Here is a 19,152-nt window from a genome sequence, read left to right as displayed (position 1 = left end):
GTCTCAGCACTCCTACGAGGGGGAATCCCACTTCCGTGTTTATTTGCCAGCCGAGTCGGGCAAACACACCGCCGCCACCCCGAATCTAAGACTCTGGGTCCCAGCTGGGCAATCGCGTGAATTGTCCAGCTCGCCTGGGTGCTGGCGATGTGAGGCACTCTCTGGCTTCCTCACCCGCCCCGCGGAGATTTTTAGCAGACACAATTTGAATTTTGGTGAGTCGTTTGGAAAAAAAAAAAAAAAAAAGCAAAGGGGAGGGGAAAAAAAAAAAAAAACCCTGCCCCGGACCCATTTGACAAATGAGGCGGCAGCAGCAGTAGCAGCAGCGGAGTGAGCCTCAGTGTGAGTCTAAACCTCTCTCCTTTCTCCCCCTCCCTCTCTCTAGCCTTTAGCTTTATCCTCCCCGCCCCCTCCGCCCCCACTGCTCAGCATCTACAGGAGGGCATCGGCCCCCCTGTACCTTTCATAGAAGTTGCCTTTGCTTGTTTTGTCATCTTCACTGGGGCGGGGGGCAGGGGACACCCTCCACTTTGAGGGGCCTCAGAAAGCAGAACCAACAAACCAGAAAAAAACGATACAGCCACGAAGGGAACAAAATAGTTTCCCGGCCCTCTCAAGTGTCTTAGCTGGAGGCAGATGAACGCCGGGATCTAGCACACCCAAAGGGAAGGAAAGCGAGGGAGGAGGGACGGACGCGCGGGGTGCGGCGAGGGGGAGGGAGAGAGAGAAAGAGAGAGAGAGAGAGAGAGGGAGAGGGAGAGAGAGAGAGGAAGGGAGACAGCCACCGGGTTGGGTTTTGACTTAGATAATCAGCAAAATTAAAAAAAAAAAAATTGTAGCGACCAGGCAAAGAGCGGCGTGATTGCATGCGAGCGTCCCCACTCGTGCTCGGCGGGCGCCAGAGAGACACGATGCAGCATCCTCTGACGGGGGCCACCTGCGTGGCGCTCCCCAACGTGGGCATGTGTCCCCAGCTCTCGTGTGCCTTGACTTTTATGTACTTACAGCAGGTAAGGCGCGCATCTTCCCTCGGTGGCTGCTTCCCGGGTCTCGGCGGACTGGTACCCGCGTCGCGGGGATGCGCTTTGGTACCTTGGATGGGTTTGGGGAGGAGGATCCTGCGTTTGGACGGGAGGGGTGGATCGGAGACCCTAGTCCTCCGTGGAGCCCGGGCACTCTGCGCCCAGCTGTTTTTGCAGCTCTCTGGATACTTTGAACGCCTGATTCTGAGCCTGGGTACCGGGAGTTTAAAATTGCAAACTGCATTTTCCTTACTCGAATCTTTCCCGTGTCAGTGCGTCCGGTGACGATCCCAGTCTAAGACCTCTTTGATGCTAAGAGTTTGGATCTTTGTGGAGGCATTTGGGTGCCTGGCGTTTTAATTCAGCTGCTTTAATAAGGAGTGCAAAAACATATATGTGTGTGTGTATGTGCTGAGTATTTTTGTTTTCTTAAGTTTGTCTGGGTTGTGCTGTATTCCGTCAGCTTGGGATCTGAGCCTTTGGGTTTCTGCCCCAGAATCTGCCTGTAAACTCACTGGAAATGCTGTGATGAAGGCGAGGGGTTTAGGATGTGTCTTTGTTGGCATGTATAAAGGTGTTTTTTTTTTTTTCCTCCTCTACGCTCCCTTAACGGTCTTGTTGAGGGATTCTGCGTTTTATTTTCCATTCTGTGTATATTTCAGAATCTCGCATTGTGTTTCTCTCTTTCTCTGGGTGTTTCCCTCGGACCTTCTGTCTCTTTTTCTTTCTTTACTAGTAGGGCTACAGCCTAAGTTGGTTCCAGGGCTTGGGAAACAGCTCAACCTTGCCTTGTGGAGTGACAAGCCCAGCTCTGTCTCATTGGGCAGGGGTTGTGGATGTGAACTGACAGAGTTAGAAGGATTTTGACATGCAGATGGGAATCCTTCCTTCCCAGGATCACTGTCCTGCTCGGTGAAGAGTTAACTTGACTGTATCTTTTTATCTGGTTTTCGATTGATTCCCTTCAAGAGTACCCTGTGTTAAGTGTGTGTGGTTGTAGTTGACTAAACTTCCTTTACAAGTGTTCCAAGGGGCCTTCTTCTCCAAAGACCCTCAATTTCAACCTGTGTTATAGGGCTCTACGTATTCGCAAAATGTCCAGATTCTGCTTTGAACATTCTGGGTAATTTGTTATCAAGTCGTTTGCCTCCAGAAAATATTTCTTAGGCGTATTTTCTATCTCATCTTTTTGAGAACAACCTTTTATTTTTTCTCGTCGTTTTAATATCTTAGGAACAAACTGGTTTATCCTTTTAAATATTGTTTTATCCCATTTGTCATTAAGTAAATTATGCCAGGAAACATTTCCCAAGAGGCTATTGGTAACATATGATATGATTCATCTGCTTCTACCATTTCTGTGCCTTTGCTGTGAGTGCCTGTGTGTGTATGTGTGTGTGTTTGCATGTGTGGTTTATACCAGTTACCCACCAGAAGAGTATCCTAATAAGCTTTTTTACAGATGCTAAGCCTCAGTTGAATTTAATCAAATTATTAATATGAGTTGATCTTTTGCCTACCGTATTCACTTCTTTCACGTTATTTATTAACCAATTGGAGAGGCATTACCTAGCAAGTAAAATGCCGTAAGTATTCAATGTTCTCACAGTTTCTTTATGCATGATTCTTTTTTTTAAATAAATTCATGTTTCTTCCTTCTAGCTTGTTAAATTGGTTTGCTTTGGGGTGGGCACAACTTAGGAAAGAAGACTGTCTGTGACTTTGACTGAGGTTATTCTTGCCATGGAAAGGACAAGTATCTGGGATGAATGCAGGGGTTTTCAACATCAACCAGGCAGTGTCTTCCAGTGTGTGTGTGTGTGTGTGTGTGTGTGTGTGTGTGTGTGTGTGTGTGTGTGTGTGTGTGCACTTCAGCTCTGGAAAGGGGAGGCTCAAAGGGAATGTTGGCAGCCATCACAAATATTTAGAAGTGACTGAATCAGCATTGTGGTTCCATATGGCGGTAGATGGAGGTGGGTTTTGAAATGTACTGTGGAATGCACCCCCTCCCTTAAAAGGGCTTGTAATGCTTTCATCGAAAGTGTTGATAAGGTGATGCTGACATACAGCGTCAGAATGCGGTGTGTGTGTGCGTGCGCGCGTGTGCATTTTTTCTGAGTTTCACTAAATGCCTGAAGTATAGTACAGGCAGACATTTCTTTTTGCCTGTCTGGTTGAGAATCAGGTTTTCCAGCCATACATCCCACCTTGCAAAAAGCTCACTGTCAGGGTGGGAGAGTTGTACCTTCAGGTAATCTCTCCTAGCCACTGCTGGCATGACAGTTTGTGTAGAAGTCTCGTGTCATTGCTTTTATTTAGCAGTCCAGACAATTGGCTGATGAAGGGTGTGAAACAGTTCACTTCAATCTCCACAAACCACTTACTGCTACAATCTATATGTCTTCTATCAGTACATCGCCACTATGTTTTCTCTCTGCTATTAATCTATAGCTATTACTGTATCTCTATTTAATTTTGATGATAGGAGGGCTAATCTATACTTTCAAAGTTGATCAGACGGCTGGATCAGGCAATATCTCTGATAAAGGACACCTTCACTGGAAACATTTTCTTTTATTATTATTTAGAAGTAAGAATATTTCAGGAGTCTTTGTCATTCAGATCACTAATTACATAAGAAAATAATGAAAACACAATTCTCTTATTTTGGAGGCTTTATCATTCTTTTTTCTAAAGGCACAAACTCTGATTAGGGGCCACTGAGTCTTCCTTAAAACATATTTTCCTGGAACGAAGTTTCGATTGCTTTCTTTGCCTCAGCCTTGACATTTCACCTCTCTTCCTAAACCCTCCCAGATTTGTTCCTAAGACAACTCATAAAAGCAAAAATCAATTGGGATACCTCAGGATCAAGTCTACCCTGAATGACCAAGTGAAAACGACATAACCCTTTTGCCACAAGGAACTTATTTATTCAGGCCAAAGAAGAGGCGACTTTGGTTTTTCAGTTATTTGACTTATTCCATTTCATTGATTCATATTTCCCAATGACTCTACTTTAGATCGGTATTTTCCTACAGCTACAATTTCTTTATTTTCCTCTTTCTCCTCTCTTTTAACATCAGAGATGTTACTACAGTTCGGAACTGGAAGATGGGATCATGTCGAACAGTCCATCTGGCATCTATATCTTGAGGCCAGTGATGTCATCACATGCATATATACCCACATCTGTATCCCTCTAGGATAGAGCATGTATCCTATGGTTGTAGACCATTGTTAAGATGGAAGGGACAGGCAGGCATTGTAGCAGCTGGCTTCAATCTTGCTGTCCAGGGAAAGTTTCTGCTTCAGCCGCTGTTCTTGACATACTGCAGTGGCTTTGTTTGGTGTCTTCTTGGGTGGTGAATTTTCTTCTCCCAGGTGAACTTCAAATTCACACATTCCCCAACATGGAATCTGCTCAGAGTTCCAAAGTGGGTACGCATTTCGACAGTCTTGCTTGGAGGGAAAATCCTAAATACAAATTCCAAGCTGGGTCAAAAGAGTATAGGTTTCGTTTTTCACAGAGAAATAGAAAACAACTACACACACTCATAACAAAAAAATCTAGAGATGCTTGATGTCCATCCTAAGTCACAGGGAATGTACCAAAGAGCATCACACGGTAAGGTATGGTGAGGCTACGGACACAACAGACGAGGTTTGTTTTCTGATGCACACTGCCTGCCAGATTTCCCCCAAGCTGTTTCACGCTGAGTTCTAACTCCCTGAAAGAGGATAAGTAGCATATTAACTTCATTTTCCCTGTTCCTAAACACCCATCCATGTCTCCCAGTCCCGTTCTAAGAAAGCTTCTCATCTGTCAAATCCTGTTCACTCAGAACCTTTTTATCAGCCTACATTTAAAAACAAGTCAAATGCTTAAAATCCACATTAAAAGCAGGGGGGAAAGGGGGCCTCTAAAGTGGGCCATGCCACTGTCAATATCCAAAGATTGGTCATTTTTCCCACTTAACGATGATCCATGTGGTTTGTTTTAAATAGTGAAGTGGTTTGTACAAAGGGTAATTTCTGGTAAATGAAGCCATTGCTCACTACGGACATCTTCAGATCGAAAGCAATTGAACTGAAACCTGCATATCAACCCTTTCTGTCTTTAATTAGAAAGTGGATCTCAGCTGAGAATCGCCAGGAAGATGGGCTCTCACACCGCCGCTGTAGGATGGGGGACCACCCCCCCATGCACCTGCCGCGGTTATAAATTTGGGAGATGCTAGGGAGGCCGTAACAATTATGGCTGCGTAGAAAAGTTCAATTCTCGTTCTAGTTACTTAGTGCTGCTGAACCTGATGATTTATAGGGGACCAAATGGCATTTTATCACCTTCTTTCTTCTCGGCTTAATCCCGTGTTGATTTATTAGATCGTGCTGTGGATTGGGGGGAGTCAATAGTGTCAATAATGCAGAAAAGAATTAGGATAGATTATCCTCATGTCTGAATTGTTTAAGGAATTTAAGTAGCTGGAATGAGCAAATTCCCAGGCCTGGTTGACTCTGTTAGAACCTAGGACCCTCTGTCTCTTTCTAGAGAGATCTTATGTCATCAATTGGTTAATTAACCAATCTTCCTGGTTTCTCCCATTTTTCCAATTAAGGGGGAAAGACATGAATTATTGGGCTCTGATCAGCCAGGTAAGGCCCATATCTCAGGTGGGCTAGGGTTCACCCTCTGTTTCTTCCATTTTAGGAATCTGTGATGGTTGATTCACCGTAGGGTTACTTGGGCTGCCTCTGCCTTAAGTCTGTTTCATCCAACATTCACTCATGAAAACTGTAAACATCTGTTAGTCCGTAGACCCGAGTCCTGCGCCATTCGGCAGCTCTGTCTGCCATTTCGCGGCGGTTTCTGTGTCAGAACGTACAACCGGCCGCTTTTGCCTTTGCCCGAGTAGAGAAAGCCCATGTTATTAGTGCTCATGCCATCTGTTTTCCTTACAGCTGGCCCTTGAGTAATTGTCCAGTAGCTGATGGACTGAGGGTAGACAATCTTTTTTAGGGTTTTCTGATTCATTTAACCAGGCTCTCTGCCCCCAAGAGAAAACATAATGCTTGTTTATTCATATTGGCTGGATAAAAACAGTGTAGTTTGTCAGGCAAATAATAGTCTTCTGGAAGAGAAATTGCAGCATTGTAAACAAAATCAGGTTGGTTCGTCTGTGCCTAAGGGGGCTGTATGATGCGCAGGAGATGTCGTCCGGTGAATGAGGCAGAGCTGACAAAGTGTGGGAGTAATTGCCCCATATGTAGAGACCTTTTTAATGGACCAGGAGAGGTGTCCCAGTGTGCTGTTTAATTCAGTGAAGAAAAGCGAAGAAAGTTCCATTCATCAATAAAGTTTCCTCCTTCCGGGCGCTGCCCGAGAGAGCTTTGCTGGGCTGAGAGCTCCTCTGCGGCTGCCTACCTGATGTGGCTTGCCTAGCCTGGCCCCGTGCAGAGGGGCTGTGTCAGATGGGGTCAGCTCTCAGGCACAATAGCTCAGGAGGGCCCTGGCCCTGGCCCTTCAACCACGCTGAGTGCAAGCCAGCTGGGGAAGTAAGCAGAGACCCTGCAGGCGGGCTCTGCTGGGAGAAACTCTTGGAGAAGGGGTTTTCCGAAGGACCCCCGCCAATTCCATTCCTGAGCCTGCATAGGGTTAGGAATGGGCTTATGGGGTTGGAACTTTCTGGCTCCTGAAAGGGTTTGGGGGGGGGGGGGAAGGAGTTTCACAGCTGTTTCTGATCTTCATATTGTGGCCCTGATTGATTGATTTCGGCTGAAAAAGAGCAAAAGATGACAACTTTCTATTATTGCCTGGGATCCCACTTATGATTGCTCTGTTGTTAATTTCCTTTTTTTAAAAAATATATATTTATTAAGCACCAGAGGGTGTAGAGAGCACTTTTGCTATGCTTGTTCTGACCTGTTAGACTGTAGGCAGCATGATGGCAGAGACGCCTTCATTCTGTTTTACTCTACCCACACTGCCTAGAAGAAAGTCTAAGACATAGTAGTTGTTCAATTTTTTAAAAATGCGTAATGGATGAATGAATGGGGACGTTTGAACCTTTTAAGCAGGAGGAGACAGTGATTGTCACTGCTTTTTATAGGTGTATACAATTACACATCCAATCATTCATTTTTTTTCATTTGGCCACACAGAACACTGTTTCCAGGCATTGAGGATATTTCAGCAAAACAAGTAGGAAAGGTCCCTGCCACCATGGAGCTGACATTCTAGTAAAAGAATAGATGATGCAAAAGTAAGTGAATCAAGAGCTATTTTCAGATTGTGGAGAGTGCTGTGCAGGAAACAAGCAGGGTGATGGGTGACAGTCAGTGGCAGTTGTTGGTTATTGGGCTTTATCTGATGGGTGCGCCAGTGTGGGTCCCATGAAGAAGGGGATGATTTTCCTGACCTGAGGATAAGAGAGCTTGGGGTGTGTGAAAAGTTGAGAAAGGTGTTTCAGGAATGGAGAAGAGCAAGTGCACCCACCTTGTCTGCAGAAAGGGTGTGAAAGACCTAGGGAGACAGTAAGCGGTGGAATTGGGTCACCTGCCAGTGTGATGGTCTCTATGGATAGAATGTGGCTTCTGTGACCCTCTGGGGCCATGTTGAAAAGAGGAGAAAGGACAGAAATCAATGTCCAGTGAACGAAGGAGACAAAAACCCCTCTTGAGTTGTCCCATGGGACATTTGGAAACAGGTTTGGGGCTTGGAGGTGGAGAGAGGGTTTTGCTGGAAGCCATAAGAAGGACGTTAATTGTTGAGCACCAAGAGTCCTGCTGGTATCTTCTGTCAAAACCCCATCAAGGTGCTTACACAGTGAGTGGGCTTATTTCATCAAAAACAATGAATGTGGTCCAGTGTTTCTAAAACGTCAGTCATTCAAGCATCCCCTTCCTAATCCTTGCCAATTCAGTCATCAGTACAGTTGATATCCACTTAAAGATTTTAAAAATTCACTTACATGTTGAACTTCAAAGTAGATTGTCCAAACTAAAAATAAATGCATAAATAAATGGATCAATACATCCCACGAAATCACAGCTGTGCTATTATTTTTCCCAATATACATTGAAATATTAGTACATTGAAATATTTATTCATTCACGTGTTCATTCATTCAGTCTATTGAATTCCTATTAGGTACCAGCTGATCTTCTACATTGTTTCAAGAAACAAAGCAAAGGCCCCTGTCCTCACAGAGGGTCCATTCAGTTGTTCATCCATGTGCCGTCTTGTGAACTGTCAATGTAGTACCACGCTTTGGTTAACTCTGCCTGGGTCCATTGGGTTTCCTAGGAATCCCCTTCCAAGCCTGGCCTGGAATCGCTCATTTCTCCCCAACCCAATCTGCAAAAAGCAAGATTCTAGTCATCTCTGTGTCACTTCTTCTCGCCTCTGCCAGGGCAGCATTCCGAGTACACAGTAGAGAGAAATTGCCGTATATTTCACGTCTACAGCGCGTGGAGCGTTTGAGTTGCTGAGGCCGGGGGCGGTGGTAATGCTGTGGTCTCTGACACTCAACCAGGCTCCAGGTGAGGGGCAGCCACCTCCTCTTTTCATCCTGTTCTTTATGTTGTGTTTAAACACACAAAGAGTCAAAATTAGGAATTTTGGAGCCAGAGCAAAGCAAAACAAAACAAACAAACAACAAAACCAAAGCATTCAGAAGATGAGTGTATGTTCCTGGGGATGTAATGACTTGTTTTTTTTCACCTTTTGCAGCTGTGGAACAAAGTACAGGCAGCTGGTACTGATGAGTAAATGCACAAAAGGTTTAGTCTCAATGAGCCTTTTCTTTTTGGCGTTTGATGTTTGCCCAGGATTCACCTGGAGGACTAGATTCCCCTTATCAAAAACAACAGCGAATATCACCACCCTTCCCTGGATGGTTCTGCTTTCTCCAGGCATGGGGCAAGCTCTGCTCTTAATGCAAGGGTGAGAGCTGAGAGATATCCCCCCACCCCACCCCGCATCATGAGTCTTCCTCAACAGTGGGTAACATTGGCTCCGAAAAAGAGAAGGAATGGTGAGGTCGGCATGTTGCGGTATCCAAGTGTCCATCTCAAGGATCCTACAAAATTCAGATGAGAAACCGACATCATTTTAGAACCCGTTGGCGTCAGGTCTTTGCAAAGCCTAGTTTAAAAAAAACTGGTGTCTCTGGAGCTTGTATGTAGGACAGAAGTGGTAAGCTGAAGGCTTATCCCAACTCCATTACTCAATTAATTGATTCAACTGGATTGAGCAAGTTACTTTACTTGATTTGGGGGCTTTAATTGCTTCCTCTGAAAAATTGGGATAAGAATAACTATTTCATACTGTTCTTTGTAAGATTAAGTATGATCTTTAGCACAGTACCTGGGACAGAGTGAGCAGCCAATATATGTTTATTAAAGAAGTGAAAGAGTGAATGAAAGAATTAATGAATATCTGTGTTAAAGAGGTATCTTTATGGAAGCTGTTTATTGAACATAATTTTTTATTTTCCATTTCTCCCAAATCAACGTGATATATGCCCCCATGGCTTGCCAAGGACACACACGAGGCCTCAAATGGTGGCAGGGGTGGAGGTCGGTGTCTCTCTCAGGTCCCACGGCCCCTCCTACCTGTCCTGGGTCTCTTCCCCCTCCTCCTTCTGCCCCCTTTAAGTCCTGCTGGTGGTGTTGGCTTGTAATGTGGCCGCAGCTCAATTAATGCTCTGTGACAGGAGGAGGGAAAATAGAAATTGTCTTGCTCTTGTCAGTAGGAAAGTTATTTACTTTCAAAAGCTGACAGAATCACACTGCAGGGGCTTCATTTATTTCTATTTAGAATGTCATTGTTCTGTGATGCAAGGGACTTGAGCACAGGCATTGAAGTTCATTCCCATAAGCTTTCCTAGGGAGGGTTCCGGCTAAAGTGAAGATTGTCACCCGGGAGAGTCCAGAGGAGTCCTTCCGGGGCTTGGTGGTGTCCGGGTCCTTGGTTGACACCTGGGTGGATGCCCCAGTTTCAGGATGGATTGTCCAGCTGACATGTGCATTTTTAGACCCTGGTTCTGCCCTGTGAGAGGGTGCTTGTGCCATTGTGTCCTCTTTATTCTGAAGCAGAAGAACGAAGCGTTGGACTCCGAGCTTCACATCACTCTCATCTGAGCCGCTCCTGGAATTTCTGGAAATGCAAAAGCACCTCTTGCAAATGGCTTGGCTTTGGGTCTATCGATTGTCTCTACTTAAACTCTCTGACAGGTTCTCTCATCCAAATAATCTGTATAAAGCTATGCATTTTTTTGCTTCCTTCCTTCTTTCTCCCCCCACCCCCAAGTGTTTGCACTGAACAGTTAAGTGGAGAAATCCTTTTCTTCAGGGTGCAATGGCACAACCTTCCACTGGGGGTCTCCGTTTAGAACATGTGACTCAGGATTCTTGAGAACTCTTTTCTTTTCTTTTCTTTTTTTTAGTCTCCTTTTGGTTCCATTCAAAAAGTGAGACTCCTCTCTAAGCAGGAAGAGATGCCGCTTCTAAGATCATGTAGATAAACAGAGAATCCAGCAGGCTTCACTGAGGATGATGATGATGATAATAAAGTAATGAAAATAGTGAAATAATCAATAACTTTTATGGACTACGGGGTGACAGGCACACGACTAAACCCTTTTACTTGGATTACCTCATTTAGTCCCCCACAAAAGGCCTCCAGGAGGGTTGACAGGAATCAGGAATCGTTTTTTTTTTTTTTACGATGGGAGGCCTAGGTGGAAGAGTCCATATTTAAAACCAGACTGTCGCCCTCCAGCGCCAGCCTTCTGAGCATGGTTCTGTGCTGCCCCCTTGGCCTCTCCCTGGCTGTGCAGGCTGCTGGCCCTGCCTGAGCCTGCCTTTGCTAGGCCATCTCTCTGCATTTAACCGCGCCCTCGGTTCTCTTTCCTTTTAAAGGCAAAACTTGTCAAAAAGGGAGAAAGTCCGGAGATCTCTCAACTTTGAAGCTTTCTGCGATTTTAGGTCGTTATGATTATTGTTGCATAAATAACAACACACAGCGAGGCTGTCAGACTCAGGGAGGGTGAGCCAGGGAGGGAGAGAGCTGATGGGAAGCGCTCAGAGAAGAATGGAGTGCGTTTCTCCACTGCCAGTTCCAATCCCCAAATCCCCGTTGTGCTGAGCAGCTCTCCAACCAACACAGGAAATGCAGTCATTGCCCAGCACCGTATTAATGATTTATACACCCCGCACCACTGCTTTTGTTCACATGCAGGACCTGGTCCTGTTAATAAAGGAATTTCTGGGAGTGGGGTCTGGGCTTACCAGGCTGTTTTCCTCAATGCAATGCAGGCTGCTTCATCAGTCAAAAGAATTTAGTGCTTTACAACCTTCCTGAGCTTGTGTGTGTGTGTGTGTGTGTGTGTGTGTGTGTGTGTGTGTGTGTGCGTGTGTGTGTGTGTGTGTGTGTGTGTGTTGTGGGCTTAATCAGATTCACCTCGGGACATTTCCATTGCTTTTCTGTAAAGAATGAATGAAGGAGGGGGTACCATCTATCTTAGGTGTTTCAGGGTTGATTGGTTTGTTTCACAGTGGCGTCACGGCCCTATTTGTTTCCCATTTGGTGTTCATGCTTTATGGTGTTGTCTGTGAAAAGGGGCTGACACCGTTTTATTAGCATAAAGAGATGCAGACCACATGAGAATCCCCCTTCCTTCCATAGCATCAAAAACAACAGAAGAGGGAGATGGCGGGTGTTCTGAAGGCAGAATCACTGTTCACTACAAGCCAACAGGACTTGATGTGTTCTTTAAACAATGGGATTTTTGAGCCTTTAAATTTTTTTAAATTATTCACAGAAAAAGAATTTGGCTCCCTTTTGAACATGAGGGAGGATATTTATTTTCCAAATTGAGAATTCTGGATCTAGGAAACTTGCTCCTGTCTAGTGAGCCATAGACAGTGGATTTTAACCTCCCTCTTTTTTTGTTGTTCCTAATTGAAAGGGAAAAAAAGTGTATAATCACATGGTGTATTTACAACCCTCAATTCCTTTTTCAAGATATCTGCAGAGAAAAGCCCTGGGTTTGGCGGGGGGTGGGGGGGTGGGGGGGGGCGGGGGGGGAGCGGGGAGAGGGGAAAGGGGCGTATTGCACTTGTGTCCTCTTAATTGTACCATTCATTTCACTTTGTGTGTGTGTTTTTTTTGTGTTTTGTGTGTGTGTGTGTGGTTTTATTTCTTCCCCTATAGAACTGACTGATGACAACTAACAGAGATCTGAGTAGGAGTTTGAGGGGAAAACAGAATATTTAGAAAATTAGGATGATTCTTTAAATATGCTATCCAACCGGATTCTTTTTATATAAGATAAAAGTTTGATTTTAGGGAAAAGCGCCTGACTTTCAAAAAAAGAGATGTAAGGCTTTTAGGAAATAAACATGTCAATTTAGTAGCGTTCCTAAATGATGCGTGAAGGATTGAATGCAAAGACAAATGAATAAAGCCCCAACCAACCCCCACCAAAACAAGGGCTTTAATTTCTTTTAGAAATGTGAAAGTTTTGGCTAACTGGTTCTCATTCACATTTATGCTTATGAGAAAATTAAAAACGTTTTTTGAAACTGTCCAGGGTCTTAGTCAACAGTAATGAAATTGAAACAAATATTCCACTGAAAAGACTACCTTTTCCAGTCTCATCTTCTTGAAAAGTGGAGAACAGAATGTACATATTTACATAAGTAAATAAAGAATGTTACAAACGTTTCTCATCACAGGAAATATGATACAGCATTTTGGACTAAGAAAGCAGGTGTCCCGCAAATGCAGCTTACATTCATATTGTACTGATTTTTGTGTTTGTGTTTGTCCTCTATTATATGAATTTGTGAGTGTCTCATTGTCTTTAATTATGTCTACGAGGCACAAGACAGCAGTCAACATCTGCTCCATTGTTTACTAGGTTTACATATAGCTTTGATGGGTTATTAAACAATCTATTTTTCAAACGGAAAACAGAGAAACAGGCCGAACCCGTATTATGGCATTTTGTAAAGACCCATTATGCAATTAGCACTTGGGATTTGTGCAAAGCTGGTGATTCACCCAAATAAACATCCTTTTATTCTGAGGGCTCTTCTTGGCTTTGTGAAAAATATACATTGCCCAAAAAATAAAATCACATTTCCTCCTTAATCACATAGCATGCCAAGATGATGTGTTAATATAAGGGATGGATCCTTCACTTTTTATATCAGAAAAAGAACAACTCTCCAAAATAACGATGTCTTTAATTCAAGCCAGCAATTACTATATTACATAAGACAACTATCAGCTGACACGTGAGACAGACTTTTGAAAGTTTACCCGATACTCTCAGAGAAGAGAAAAGCTATGTTCTTAACCATTTGTAGGATGTTCCTCATACTTCATGATCTATTTATGAGACTTATCGAGTCATCTACAGCAAAGTGTGTGACACCCATAATGAGTGGATCAGACCTCATTCTCTCACTTAAGTAACTGGTTAATAATTAATTCACTCGCTCATTCATTCAACAAATATTTACTTAGCCTCTGTTCTGCCTCAGAAATTGGGTTGGTCCCTAAAGACACACAGACAAGGAAAACCAACTTCATTTTTCCTTCATGGAGCTCACAAGTTTGTTGGAGACCTAAGTGATCACCATATATATCTGTATTGCAAGTGGTGATAAATGGTCCGAAAGAAAAGAAGAAGGGTCCGCAGAAAATAGTAGGGGTTGGATTCAGAGGTGAAGGGTGTTCTCTCTGGGAAAGGGGCATTGAGGCTGAGATCAAGTAGGAGGTGGACAAAGGGGGAGGATTGGAGAGACCATTCACACTGAGGCAGAGAGTGTGTGTCCCAAGCCTGGGTGATCTCAGGGGGGCTGAGAAAAGGCCAGGGAGCCAGGAGGTCAGTGAGAGAGGGCAAAAGAGGCAGAGAGGGGCCAGAAGCCATAGGGGTTAGAAGCACTGATATAGAGGTTGGATTTTAATCCAAGAGAAATAAAAAGGAAAAAAAAAAAAGCACAGAGGGTCTCTAAGCAGGGGGCACATATGACTGAATTTGACCTTTGGAAACACGTTTGGCTTTTCTATGGAGCACAGATTAGAGGGGGACAAGATTGAAAGCAGGGGCTCAGGTAGGAGGCCACTGCAATAATTCAGCCGCAAGAGGACGGTCACTGGGAATTGACAGCAGAGACGGACAGGAGTGAAAGTTTTGAAAAGTAAACCTGATCTTCTTTGTGACACCCGTCCACCCCCCACTGCAGGTGTTCAGCCAAAGAACACACGTGATATTCTGGAGAGGGGCAAGTGAGGGCTTGCGTGGGGATGGGAATCTCTCAGGAGGTACCACCCTGGAATACATGGGCCTTCACCGAAGAGAGTTACAAGCTAGTTCCAGCCAAAGCTCCCCGGATTCTAATTGGCCAGAGCTCAGAATCTCAGCGGGTGGTCTCGCACACTGTTTGGTAGCAGAGTTACCACACAGAATGACACCCAGATCAGCAGGGTGACCTCTCGTATCTTGGCAGCAGACTTCTGAAATCGTGAGTGAGGAGTGGAGAGCTAGTTGGATGAAATGTCCCGGGGGGCAGTGCTCTATCCCCCACCTCCAGTCAAGGGAGCTCAGGAGTTAAATGCGTTCCCGTCGGTGTCAGGCAAAAGTGGCTTTGAATCTTAAAAACATAATGGAGATTATGGACCTCTGACCAGCTAAGTGGACATGTCTCTTAACCTCTCTGAAGCTTAGTTTCTACATTTGTGAAATAGAGGTAGTAGCAGGACCAGTAACATAGGGTTGTCATGAGTATGGCATGAGATTATTTGTATAGCACCCAGCACAGCGTCCCTGGCAAATGAAAGCTCAGTAAATGTTTTTACTCTTGGTAGTTGTGGTGGAGGTGCTGGTGATGGAGGGAGTGATGGCTGATGGCAATGGTGATAGTATTGGTACTGACAGTGGTGGTAGAGACAGTGGTGCTGATGCTGGTAGTGATAGCAGTGGTGGAGGTAGTGATGGTGATGATGATGGTGGTGTGCTGGGGGTGGTGGTGCTAATTGCTCTTGGTGATGATGGTGGTTGTGTTGATGGTGGTGGAGGTGCTGCTGACAGTTGTGGTAGTGGTGACAAGAGAGATGGTGGTGGAGGTCTGTTGGTGGTGATGCTGACGTTGGTGATGCTGATTAAAATGCAGTGTAGTAGAGTAGTTTCAGAGCACCTGGATTTAAATTGGGTCCAAATCTGCCACTTGCTATCTTGTGTGCCCACTGGCAAGTTACCTTTCTTTGTTTCAGTTTTCTCATCTGTAAAATGGGGAGGATGATACTCATTGTCAGTCACTACAATGACAAAAGGAATTCATGTTTGTAAAAAAAAAACACAGTACAGCATTTATTCTAATAAATGAACTCTTCAATGAGCATAGAGTGTTTGTTAAATAACAAACTGGCCCTGAGTACAGCCTTAAGAAAAAGGTACCCAGTGGCTTCTTTATTCTTGATTTCAGTTTGCATAGTGAGCAGGAAGGCCATCTTCCCCTTTCCTTCTCTGCCAGACGCGCCCCCATCTCTCCATGTGTTCTGAGTATAACAGGTGTGTGGTGAGCTGGGATTCTGGCGGAGTGCAACATGAAAAAGACTCCCAGTAATTATAAAAATAACAACGAGGGCTGCTTAATGTGGTAGGCAGATGAGCACACCACTAACCAGAATGATAAATAGCGCCTGCAAATGTTAGGTCCCAGTGGGAGTGTGGGAACATATGGGGATAAACCACACTAAAAGTTGGGCATCGTTGGTAAGTTTCAAGCGGTTAAGGAAGGCCGCTCCAGTGCCAGAGTTCTTTTTCTTTTTTCTTTTTTTAGCCTGATTTTAAATCCTTCAGTTCCCTTTTGTCCCTTTGTTCCATTTTGGTCCTAAAAGGAATATGCATCTTTGAGGCCAGCCACAGAGCCTCCAAGGAAGTGAGGTCTGGGTTGTAATCATAACATACACAACCACCCTGGAGTCTGTGAATTTCCACACTGAGCTCTATTCAATATTGTTTGGAGAGATGCAAACGAACACAGTAAATATTTTATGGAATGCCGACTTGTTAACAGAGTTCAGATCTGTGATAGGTGGGTGTGCATAAAAATAAGCACCTAAAACCCACCCAGCCCAATAAGTTTTATTTGCAGAAGGGGCAAACAGCTCTCTCTGGCAAACATTATTTAAAAAGAAGATGTGGACGGCAGTAGGTTGATTTCAGGTCGCTGTTTCTGTGTCTGGGTCTGAATATAGTTTGGAGGTGGTGCAATCTGTGTTGTCATGGCTCTGCAGTGGGATTTCTCTGGAAGGATATTTTGGAATTCTTGCTCACTGTTCATGCAGTTTTTCCTAGGGCTCACTTACAAGAGGTTTCAGCATGAAGGCAAGGGTTATAAGGTGGGTACCTGAGTGCTGGTGTTGGCTCCTAAGTAGATTTCCAGGATGCCTTACTTAGCAAATACATCAACATTTGTCGGTAATGGGAAGCACGCAGAGGAAAGGAAATAGGTTTTGGAAACAGACAGGCATGGCTTTGGCTATGGCCCTCTCACTCAAGTAACTAGCCATGAATGATGTGAGCTCTCTGAGTTACACTTCCTCATCTGTAGAATGGGGCTATTACAGGCACCAGCATCAGACACTTGTTAAAAGATTAAATGAATTAAGGTTTTTAAAGTGCTTCGAATGGTGTTTGACTCTTAGAAAGTGCTATAAAATGTTTGCTGATACAAATAAGCAAAAGGTATCTCCTGTGACTTTTTATGCACGTGTGGATGTGTATCTACCCTTAGTTGCAAGGGACAGAAACCCAACTCACACTAGCTTAAGCAATATGGGACTTTATTGATTCATAAAACTGTGATGTTTGGGGTCAACCAGTGATAAGTGAGTAGTCACTTAGTAAGTGAAGTAAGTCAGGCAGATAAAGACAAATATTATATGATATTACTCATATATGGAATCTAAAGAAATAATACAGGTCAACTTATTTACAAAACAGAAACAGACTCACAGACATAGAAAACAAACTTATGGTTACTGAAGGGAAAAGGGGAGGGAGAGGGATAAATTAGGAGTGTGGGATTAATAGATACACACTACTATATATAAAATAAACAACCTAGATCTACTATATAGCACAGGGAACTGTATTCAATGTCTCGTAATAACCTGTAATGGAAAAGAATCTGAAGCTGTACACCTGAAACTAACACAACATTGTAAATCAACTATACTTAAAAAAAAAAAAAAAGAGATTAAATGAGTTAATACTTAAAGGGGTTAGAAGGTGTCTGGCAAATAGTAAAAGATATATATGGTTTGTTCCCAAAATATTTAAAAATAGATGTAGAATCAGAAACGAAACGAGGTCACTCAGGGTGGTTCCTGTTTTGATGTCCCCAGAGTGTCCCAGAAGGGCGCTGCTAATCTGGGAAGTTGAAAAGCCCACCTGTCAGAGGCTCTCTGTTGCCACCAGCTGCCTGGCCATGACATCGCGGAGAAACCATTTGCAGTGGTCAGCTCCTTGGCTCAGCCTTTTAGATGCTCAGCTGCACAGCTTGGTCCTGGGTCCTTCCTCTCTCTGTCTTGGCTACAAGACCAGACTGCATCGTCTCTGAAAACACAAGCGTATATTTCCTACCTCCATTTTCCCCCAGCTCTGGGTTTGGTGGATGCCCTTCTATGCCTAACACCAGCTCGTTGGTTTGATATTCTCTGTTTCCTGGCCTGAAAGCTTCAGCGGAGAGAAAGCACTCCCTGTTGGATGATTGTTCATTATTGGACAAGAAGGCTAAGGATGTGCATTTGGATTTCTTAGTGTCTGCCTTGGTTTTACAATGTAGATGCCGCAGCATCTTCCCAAGTTGTTTGACCTTCTTGCCTTCTTGAAACCCTCAGCCCTGCTGAGCTGTGGCGAGAGTTCTTTGAGTGGCAGGTATACATCCATAGTGCCGGTCAACATGATTCCATGTGAGGACGGTCACCCAAGCTGTCACTGTGAGACTGACTAAAGGGATTCCGACTCTCTCCATATCTTTCCTTCAGAAAAGAAATATATGTAGCATATATTGGCTACATACTTCAAAATCTGATGGAGGTTCAGAGGGCCCGCAAGGGTCCACAGATGAATTCAGAGGGACCATCAAGTCCCTGCAATGATCTGCAACATTTTGTGAGTTATGTGCAGTTTTCTGGGATGAGGGCAAAATTCTCAGAGTGGTCCATGCATCAGAAATGAGAGTGAAGAACCATCTCTTCACCCTCAGAAGAGGCATTCAGACAAGAAAGCCAAGGACAAGATAGCCCAAAGAGATAAGGAGCCCTGGAGGTTGAGATGGTGCTTAAGCATCACAAAGAAAGGTCACAGGGTCATCTCTTTAGGGCTTTTTCTCCTGGATCACCTCCTCCTCTTTTTTTTTTTTTTTTTTTCTCCTTCCATGGTCACTCTTTGCTGGTGTTCCCATGTGCCAGCCATTTCCACTGCCTTGGACCTCCTCTTCCTTGGGAGGTATTTTTCTGCTTCCTGATGACTCAGTGAGGTAGGATGGGGTGGGGGGTGGAGGCCAGCACTTCTCCAGATCTTCAAGTCTTGTCCGTCTGTCTTTCTTGGCTGTGGTTTTGTCTTGTGTTGCCTTTAATGGCAATTAGGGTTCTTGAGATTGAGTGAGGGATTGAGAGCAAAGGAGATAAGGGATCCACTCAGCTTGAGTTCAGTCCAGGGCAGCATTTCTCAGAGTGTGTTCATGATTGTCACAGGCCAAAAAAGGGTTTCTCGTAGTTGTTAGGCACTGGGGCTTCTGGCCCATTCAAGGTGCAGCTCTGTCATTTACTGGCTGTATTTTCTTGGCCAATTTACTTTTCCTCTGAGTGGATCTATTTTCTTGACTGTAATGTAATACATTTAACAGAATCTACTTCATAGGAATTTAGAGAGGATCACCTGAGATAATGCATCTGATGAAATTAGTGCAGGGCCTGGCACAAAGTAAGCATTGAATACATAGCAACTGTGATGATGATAATGGTGATGGTCACAAAGATTCTGATGAAGGTGAAGAAATAGGAGGAGGGCAACTAGGAGAAGCAGTGAAGAGCTTTGCACAGGGA

General features: G+C 44.2%; 1 protein-coding gene across 11 annotated transcripts in view; it reads left to right on the top strand.

Annotated features, from left to right (window-relative positions):
* Nucleotides 1-19,152, top strand: part of RBFOX1 (RNA binding fox-1 homolog 1) — a gene marked incomplete at both ends in the record, with an annotated part of 1,093,433 nt that overhangs the window by 709,396 nt on the left and 364,885 nt on the right. For 6 of the 11 annotated variants that reach the window (XM_082857459.1, XM_082857455.1, XM_082857465.1 and 3 more), the window contains one exon: nucleotides 912-1,010. The exons of the other annotated variants lie outside the window; for them this stretch is intronic. In XM_082857459.1, coding sequence (XP_082713585.1) covers nucleotides 912-1,010 — 99 coding nt within the window. Of the gene's footprint in view, nucleotides 1-911; nucleotides 1,011-19,152 lie in introns of those variants that run through there. 11 annotated transcript variants of the gene reach the window in all.

This window comes from Leucopleurus acutus (assembly GCF_964270905.1).
Source record: "Leucopleurus acutus genome assembly, chromosome: 16".
In the NCBI taxonomy this organism is placed as follows: domain Eukaryota; kingdom Metazoa; phylum Chordata; class Mammalia; order Artiodactyla; family Delphinidae; genus Leucopleurus; species Leucopleurus acutus.
The sequence above is the reverse complement of the archived record's forward strand: the minus strand, read 5'-3'. Positions and strand labels throughout refer to the sequence as shown.